Source organism: Amblyomma mixtum, chromosome 9 (genome assembly GCF_055824585.1).
Source record: "Amblyomma mixtum isolate Tamu chromosome 9, ASM5582458v1, whole genome shotgun sequence".
Lineage (NCBI taxonomy): Eukaryota > Metazoa > Arthropoda > Arachnida > Ixodida > Ixodidae > Amblyomma > Amblyomma mixtum.
In genome coordinates, this window is record NC_143020.1 from 51,042,115 (window position 1) to 51,051,597 (window position 9,483).

General features: G+C 47.8%; 1 protein-coding gene across 1 annotated transcript; it reads left to right on the plus strand.

Moving 5' to 3' along the window:
- Positions 1 to 6,331: 6,331 nt before the first annotated feature.
- On the plus strand, positions 6,332 to 6,934 carry LOC149328955 (uncharacterized). The gene has a single exon (XM_089559153.1). The coding sequence runs from the start codon at positions 6,332 to 6,334 to the stop codon at positions 6,932 to 6,934; it is 603 nt and encodes a 200-aa protein (XP_089415279.1).
- The last annotated feature ends 2,549 nt before the right edge of the window (positions 6,935 to 9,483 follow it).

Sequence of the window (9,483 nt, forward strand, 5' to 3'; positions counted from 1 at the left end):
CAAGCATTCGCTTAACGCTGCATTTGAATTGTAAAAGTTTTAATGGAAGTATGGCAGCACTCTTGAAATGCCATTTTTTTTCTTTTTAAATTGTGTTTTTCATTTTTGTGTGCTCTGTATAATCACTAAAATGTCTGCGTCTTTTGCACAAGCAATTATGATTCTACCTAGTGCTTTTGAAAAGTTACACATTTAATTGTTATTTCACTGTGCGAAGTGAAACGAAAAAAAAATAAAAACGAGCTGCTGCACTTGCAAAAGACGCAAAGGAAACGCAACAGGAGAGGCTTCCTATAGCTGGGGAGAATTTCTTTGCTGTATGACTGTGCTTTCTTGTGTACGTTGAAACTTGTGTTTACAGAACTTGGATCCTTTTTTATTACTCCTGTTTTTCTCAAAATGAAGTTTTGCTCTTCTCCATGTTATACCAAAATGGATAACGTACAGTAAGCGAACAGTTCCTCTTGAAATTTGACGGGCTCATTTTATCCACACCATGACACGCAACGATCTAGGATTACTGAGAGCCAAAAGCAATTTGCCATATTTTTACGTAATGGCGACTGCAGTCCGACGAAGAAGAAAAGAATAACTTCTAAACGAAACTATTTTTGCTGAGCTGCACACGCAAAGAAATGAATGACTTGGCTGCCCCATAGCAGCAGGCGAGCTCTGGGGCGACATTATGAGTCGCTCAAAATCGTCTCAATCGGAAAGTGTCACAAAAAGTGTCTCATTTGCCTCGTTCCTATTGGTCGGCCGTGACCAGCAGCCATATTGATTTTTTGCGTCACCGGCCAACGTCATAAACGTGCAGAAGTGTTGACGTTGCTTACCTAACTATGGGAGCCGACTGAGATGATTTTTTGAGACTGGAACGAGTGGTCTCAAACCGCTGGAGGCAAAAAATGGCGGTTGCTTACATCGCCGGTGGCCGCGCGATGACCGGTGTAGGCGGGTGCATGAAGACGGTTTTGACGTGCGGGACGAGTTGTTTCGACGTTTTGAGATAGGAAGGAGTCTGTGCGACGAACTCGCCGTTGAACTTGGAGGTAATAAGGGAGTAATTACTCATTGGCATCCACCCGAGCGCAGCCTTACGGCTACAAAGAAAAGCTATACAGCTTTCTCAGAAACTTCGTAGTTAAAGAAAAATTCATCCTGGTCCGGGGTTCGAACCCGAGACCACCGTTTCACCGGAGCAGTCGCTCTACCAACTTAGCTAACCGGGACCGCAAGCTTATGGTAGGGCGAGAGCGAATTGATTAATAACTCGAAGTGGGAACAGGGTCGGTCAAATGTTTTAGAGGAATCACCCAATCCCCCACCTTGGGGGATTCCCCTAAAACATTTGACCTGAACTCGGAGGTGTGCGGGTGAGTTCGCGGTAAGTGGAGCGGCAAGTGCTGTGCGTGCCTTCGTCGCCGGTGGGTTTCAAAACAAGGTAGGAAATGAAGTAAATGTCGGCGTAGCCCAACCGACTGTGAGCAAGTGTTTGTGGTGCGTTACGGAGACCACTGTCAAAGCTAAGTCGCAGAAGGTGCGCGCTCTCCGGCGAGACCCCCAAAACTACGCGGCGGCGAGGGAAGGCTTCCTTCGCATAAACTTTCGCCACCGCATTATCTACGGCGGCGTCATCCGAGCATCATCGTAACGGAACGACAACAACACCAACACGAATATCAAGTGCTTAACCCGAAGCGGGCGGCATGTGTTGGTTACGAGGCGGAAGAGTGATTGTTGCCGCAGTGACCGGGCGGGCCGGCTCTCAATTTCCGCAGTGAGATTGCAAGCTCCCAGCAGCTGCACCGGTCTGCCCCGTATGTCGGCAGTTGCTGCAGTGTGATTATTCATGGTCGCCTGGTATTTTCTGAACAAAAATAAATAGAACCACGCATCGCCCTTAGAGCACGTTTGTCATCGATAGCAGGATAGGTAAGTTCGCACTGGCGAGTCACGGAGGTCGCGCGACAGGCTTAAATCGATTTGTTACGCTCCCTCCCCGCTTTACATGTGCTTCGGAAACCGTAGCTAATTGACCGAAATTGGTCGCGCGACTATAGTGCCTAGAATACTAGCGCTACGTTTGCACCTCGCCAGTGTGAACTTGCCTTAAAGCTGCTTCGCCGGTTTTCGAGCCAAGCGCTCCTTGCAAATTGATCTCGGCAGACTCGCAGCCTTTAAATAGATTTTTCCGCGCACTTAAGACGTCTGCACAGTACCTTTATTCTACGTAATGTGGCCGCCGCGGTGGCTCAGTGGTTATGGTGCTCGGCTGCTGACTCGAAAGACGCGGGTTCAATCCCGGCCTCGGCGGTTGAATTTCTTTGGAGGAGAAATTCTAGAGGCCCGTGTACTGTGCGATTTCAGTGCACGTTAAAGAACCCCAGGTGGTCGAAATTTCCGGAGCCCTTCGCTACGGCGTCCCTCATGGCCTTAGTCGCTTTGGGACATTAAACCCCATAAACCAAACCAAACCAATTTACGTAATGTGTAAAAAAAAAGACAGCCATCGAATCAGCTTATTTTTTTCTGGCTGCCATGCATACGATGGGTGAATATGTGGGTGGAGGGATAAGGCGGAATCCTTTGAATCGGACGCAGCTCACGCCACCTAGCCGACGCTTTTCCAACGTCAGCGCACCCTCGCGGCAGCAAAAGTGACTGAAGAGCAAACTTAATTGCAAAACTGAGGACGCTTCTTGTTTTGCCTCATGTTCTTAAGTTTGAAACATAGTTTGTTATGAAAATAAAACATTGTTCATTTTAATAACGGCGTGTTTACAGCAACATGTTATCATACGGGGTCTTATTGCGCAACTAAATGCTTCCTGGGTGGATCCTTTCTACGAGCCACCTCAACCTCTTTGCTAATTGGTTGATTCCGCGATCTGCGTCTCGCGGTGTCGTCATTTCTACGTCACAGTCTCAAAATTGAGACAAAAACTCGTAATCGCACCACTGCGGTTCTCGAACAGAATGTCCTATGCTCTCGGCCGTGCTGACTTAAAAGCTGACAGCGAACTTTTGAGATAAAGCAGAGAAAGCTACTAGAACATTCTGGTACAACGCAGAATCAGCTCCACCCGGGTGCGATCAATCGAGATGAATCTGGGCGCGTCTTGCATCACGAAAAAAAATGACAAAGAGGCGTGCCAGCAGCTTCGAAGAATGAGCAAACACTACAAAAGACTCGCGGCATTGCTGCCCTCTCGAAGAAGCATCGACCCGATGCTTTAAAACATAAGGCTACCACGAACAAATGAAACGGGTTGTGCAAATATAAACGCCCAGTTTAGAAACACAGCGCTCTTTAGTGCGCATAATAGGGCTTTAGAAGGACGACATGGACAAGTTTGGTTGCAAGCGGCGCCGCTGGGACGGAGCCCTTTTGTCAGCGTCGACTTCATAGTGCAGAACACCAGTCCAACGATAGGATAGGATAGAGAAACTTTTAATGTCCAACAGACAGAGGGTAGCCAGAGTTCTACCCGCCTAGACGACGGCCGAAAGGTCTTGACTCTCGGCGGCGGCTTCGGCCAGTCGGACGAGTTGTAGCTGAGTCGCCGGGTCGGAGCTCAGTAGTGAGGTCTCCCATTGGTCTTTCGTGTCTATACGTCGTCCATCCCGTGGGGCATGAGGACATTCCCATAATATGTGGTGCGAGGTGGCCCTAAGTTCACAGTTTGCGCATTTGTCTGAAAATTGCACTGGGTACATAAGACTCCAGAGGGCCGGGTTTGAAAGGGATGGCATGGTGACATAGAGAAATTGCTCAGCACTATAGTTTGCAACGAGCTAGACCGCTGGAGGAAGTCTAGCTCGTTGCAAACTATAGTACTGTGCAATTTCTCTATGTCACCATGCGATCCCTGTCTGTAAAGACACCCTCGCTCGGGTACGCCCGGAAGGAAAAGCCTCGTGCGAACTCGTGGGCCGTCTCACTACCAGGCAGGGATGCATGTGCTGGTGTTTAGACAAGTGTAATTTTCCGGCTTAGAACTGTATTCATAAGTGAGGAGACCCGGCCCCTGCTGAAATTTAGTATGACAAATTGTAGTCAATGATGATGTAGTTCCTTACTTTGGTGCCTACAGAAGCCAGTGCTATGGCACCTTCCTCTGTAGTCTCTGGGTTACCCGAGAGTATAGAGGCACTTATTTTGAAGAGTTTTTATTATTGACGACCACGAGGGTCATCGTGTTCTTGCCATACTCAGCAGCATCCACGTAGACCACGTCCTCGTCTTTGTAGGAGCGGAAGCGTTTCTCTAGCGCCTCTGCCCGTTTGGCCCGGCGCACTGAGTGATGAATAGGGTGCATATTCCTGGTTAATGGGGGCACAATTGTATTGTCCTGAATTTCTGTGAGCATGTCAAGTGTGGCGGTTGTTCTGTTATCTCTACTCAGATGGAGTTTTTCTAGTATGGCCCTGCCGGTTGTGATCCCGCCTAAGCGTTGAATTTGGGACGTTCCCTCTGCTTCTGTAATTTCTTCCAGGGTATTGCGCATGCCTAGCTCTAGGAGGCGGTGAGTGGATGTAGAGATGGGCAATCCTAGAGCTTGTTTCGTGCACCACCCTATAATTCTATCTATTTTTTCCTTTTCTGAAACTTTAAGATCAAGGAAGGGGGCGGCATGCGAGATACGGCCACGAACTACGAACGCCTGTACCAGCCGCAGGAGATTCTGCTCTTTCATGCCGTGTCTCCTTTTGGCAATCCGCTCTATGAGACGCATCGTTTGTTGCGCGCATTCCTCCATCTTAGTTATTGCATCCCCGTTATACCCGTTGCTTTGTATAATCATGCCTGGAATACTGATTTTTTCTACATGAGGAAACTCCGCCCCACTTTCGCTTGTAATTTGATGTTAGGTATGGTTCTAGTTTGTCTTTGATGCAGCGGTCGATAAAAAAGAAAATCAGACTTTGCGAAAAGCATTGCAAGCCCCTGCGGCTGACAGTTTTTGACCTCATTTATGGCCTTCTCTAGCGCATATTCGATGTGCGCATCGGGTCCACGGGTCATCCACATGGTGATGTAGTCCGCATACAGGCAGAAATTTAAGCCATCTATCCCCTCCAGCCTCATCGGTAGCCGTATCATGGTCACGTTGAAGAGAAGAGGGGAAAGTACCGAACCCTGCGGGGTGCCTATGCTGCCCAAGTGTACCATCGAGAGCAAAAACAACGGACCCCTGCCAGCGCGTGCCGATCCGCGCCAGACTGATTGCGAGCGCCGCCTGACGAAACACTCCTTGAGCAGAGACCGGCGCAGCGCGCGCAATGCGTATCGCTCCTCGAGATGGGCGCGCGCCTCCCGCTAGTCTCGGTACCAGGAATGCTTCGTCAGACGGCGCTCGCATGCATTTGGGCGCGGACCGACACGCGCTGGCAGGGATCCGTTATTTTTGCTCTGGATAGTATGTATTGAGACTTACTTTGTGTGTAGGTGTGTAGGAAACGCTGATTCCATACGTAGTACGCGCTCGACGACAACGAGCACGACTGGAGCAACAAGAGATAGCACAGCTCGTCGCAAAAGACAAGCAAGACAAGCAAGACAACCAGCGCGCGGAGCGAGGCCGATCTGTGTCCAAGACGTCGGCACGCAGCCGCTTCCGCTCTCAATCGCGGAGGCGCACAAGATGGAGTCGTTCACAGGTGCGCTTCGGTGGAAAGAACAACGGAGGTGATGGCACGTGGGCGGACAAGGTCAGAGGCGCTACGACGACCACTGCAAAGGAAAGTGAGTCCCGCAACCCAGATAAAGAACGAATAGTTATGTTTGAACAGGAACTAAGAGAGCTAAAAGCCGCTTATAATAAGCTAAAACTCGAATTAACTGAGATAGGTAAAGCGAACAGCAGTCAACCAACGCGCACTCCCGAGCCATCAACCGATATGGAAACTCCCCAACTCGTTGAGGATGAGAAACAGGAAGAACAACGCGAAGAATGCCCGCCTCCTAAGAAGCGCGCTGTAACGCAACCGCGAATAGCCGTGCGATCAAATGTTAAGGACGCCATGGACGCCATGAGCGAAAATATGAGACTAATGCACGAGAGCATGGTGCGAATGAACGAGAAAATGCACATGTTTAGCACGCGAGTACAGAAAATGGAAATGTATCTGAACAATACGGTAGTACCGTCGACGGAGAGGATGAGTTCACAACACATCGCAACGCAAAGCCCACCTCTCGACGGTCTCACTGCAAGCGAAGGGGGCTACAACGGTCAACATGGCAGTGCTAAGTAAGACACGCAATCTCCGCGTCTGACAATGGAACTGCAGGGGGATCGCCTCAAAAAGGGCGGTCCTCCTGCAGATGGTCAAATCAGAAACCGAGAAGCCAGACGTCATCCTGCTACAAGAAACACTCACAACCGAATTGTCCCTTACGGGCTATAAGGCCGAAGCCCACAGAAACGAGCAAGGCAGAGGCGTCGCTTTACTGATTGGAAAGAAGATCCCATACATTCGGCATGACATCCGCCACACAGCCTGCTATCTAGAACACCTCACGATCGAGATCATACCGAACGACCACGTAGGGAACAAGCAAAGCATCTTCCTCACAAATCTGTACAGCAGCCCTAAGGATACGAGGCAAGGGTTCAGAAGCATTCTGGGTAAGATTGCGCACATCGCCAAAGATAGTCCGCTGATTTTAGGTGGAGATTTCAACGCCCCACACCAGGCTTGGGGCTACGCGTATCCCTCTAGCAAGGGAGATCGTCTTCTCACGACAGCCTCCGATCTCGACTTCACGCTGATCACAGACCCGGAAGCCCCAACGAGATGTGGCACTTCCACATGTCGAGACAGCACACCGGACCTCACTTTCGTCCGGGGCCTAGAGAAATGCGCTTGGCACAACTCGGGCATCGACCTTGGCAGTGACCACTATATTCTCCGAATTGATGCATAGATACCAGGAAAGAGGCAAAGGCAGTAAAAACTAATCGATTGGGACCAATTTTGTGCAGTACGGACGCAGCGATCCAACTCATCCGGAGAAACCACAAAGCAAACGATAACGAGCTGGACCAACCCTATTGAAAAAACTCTGCGTCAGTTTGCACGAGAACAGTGATTTTTGTACGATCACGTTCATTTTGCACACGAATGCGCAGAAATTGTGCGTTACCTGTACGCATTCTGTGCGTCCTGTGTGTACATATGCGCGTACTGTGAGCTGATAGACGTTCACGCACACTCTTTGAGTGTAAGAAATCGTGGACTCTCGTGGAGAACTCTCTGTACGTGGACATCTGCGTGCTGAGAGGGGGCTTGCCGAAGCTGTGCGTGCTTATGTGCATACTGAGCAAGCTCAGTGAGGCTGCGTGTGGCCATGTGTGCGTTTGCTTGCTTAGTAGCAACTTGTCGAGACTGTAAAGGCCCATTTAGGGTGAAAGCAAACAAAGTTCGAGCATTCAGGTAATGATTACTTCTCAATAATGAGCAATAAGCTCACGTTTTGCTGTTTTATAATTTTCGTCTTGGCGTAAGTACCCATTAATCATTTTCAACTTCAGCAAACAAATAACCAAAAAATTATCTTTTAGTGCAAAATGGTTCCCTTCGATACTGCAGGGACCTGTACATGACAACATGCACACTGAGCAAGAACTTGTCAACATAGCAAGTTCATTGTAAAATAATGTAAAAAACAAGCTGCTAATGACTCTTACAGCATCCTTCAGTTCTTCCTTTAACCAATTCTGAAAGTTACAGATATCTTATAGATGCATGATGAAAGCCATCCAGAGCACTTATGTTGTTGCCCGTCATGCAGACAGCCATATTTCGAAATCAGAAGCAACACAACCATTTGTTGCTTGCACTCGAAAGGAGTCAATCAGTGGAATAACTCTGAAAGGGCAACAGTGTTTGTTAGGTGCAACAAACAAGCTTGGGGATATAATCAGGTTCAATCAAACATGACGTGCAGAAAGCGAATTGTGAGCTGTAACAGGAATGTTACGAAGCAATTTCCAAAACCATTTCCAAAGCAATTTCCAAAGTCATTAGCATAAATTTACATACACATAAAAAGGCCATGTAAGCCTACACGAAAAGACAGTTTTGAATTCACAGTTGGTGTCAAAAGTTCAGAAATTAGTGCCCTCTCTCAATTTCAGTGACCAATCACAGATCGATTAATTAATTCCCAGTATGGCTCCAGAACAAATCCAATGAATCTCAAATGTGCGAAGTATATATACCACACATGTTGCCTGATTAGCACCAGCATTGCATGATGCATGACGAAGTATCACACTCTTCATTCTTCTTCAATCTGTTTTGAAATTTGCACTACCACAAAGACCATCTGGATGGACTATGATTCCATCATATTGCTGAGAGTCACATTCGGAGACCAAGAGCAACACAACAGTGTGCTGCACATGAGTGGATATAATGCACTGGGACAACTGTGCACAGTAAGGAACGCTTGTAAGGCGTCAGGTATTTGCTTGGGGAATGTAATCGAGTTCAGTCATGTTTCATGTGTAGAAAGGAAGATAAAAGTTGTAGCAGAACTATGAAATCCAACATCCAATACTGAACTTCCCCAGGTGATCTACACACACATAAAAAGCACGAAAGGATAAGCTCAGCGGTACTGTTAAGTTTGATGCCCTTTGAGGTTTGACTTGCGCGTCTGTATGCAACCATCAGATACCATCTTGAAGTTACCAGAATGCCCAAAACAACTTTGTTGAACTGTTCTACTCTAAACTGAAATACTTTTCCTTAAAACATTTTTTTTTGCGACATGCTGTGTAGCTAATTATAAAATAAAGAAAAGAAGCTGATCAAATTTTCTCATCTCAAACGTACTGATAAGTACACAAATCTGAGTGCTTTCAAGAGAGGTGACGCACCCGGTATTCAGTGTCCAGAAGCATACATAATGCTGCAGAATCCTATAGCAAGAAAATTTCTTTTAGTTGACAGATGGCTATGTCTGGTTACAAAGTCAATACCAAGTAAGGCGCATATCCTAACCTGCAATTACATGAAGCTACACGTGCTTCATAGGCTGTAACTCCGCCAATAACTGCTACATATTTCCCACCTCTAGCACGAGTGCGGAATCAATATACAGCATGGAAACAGCAGTTTTGTTGCTTTAGCTTCTTTACTATGCTGTTTAGGCAAGAGACGAGTTGAAATATTTGCATGGGCAGTTCTCGATTGAAGTAACGTAAAAAACATCCGCACTCCTTTCTGCTGAAGCGACTGGTGGACCACTTTTGCATGTCGCATCTCGTATGACTTGCTAAGGGTCCAGACTGACACACGCACTTCGTCAAACCTTCACACAAAACACTCTTCGCTTTTGCTATAAGCTCCGGCCACAGGCAGTAAGTGTCCCGTCACCGTTCACATCGCAAAAGAAGGCAGCGCTCGCAGGCGGTCAGTTTGAGCTGACAGCGACAGGCGTTGCAGGCACACCGCCGACTAAGTTTC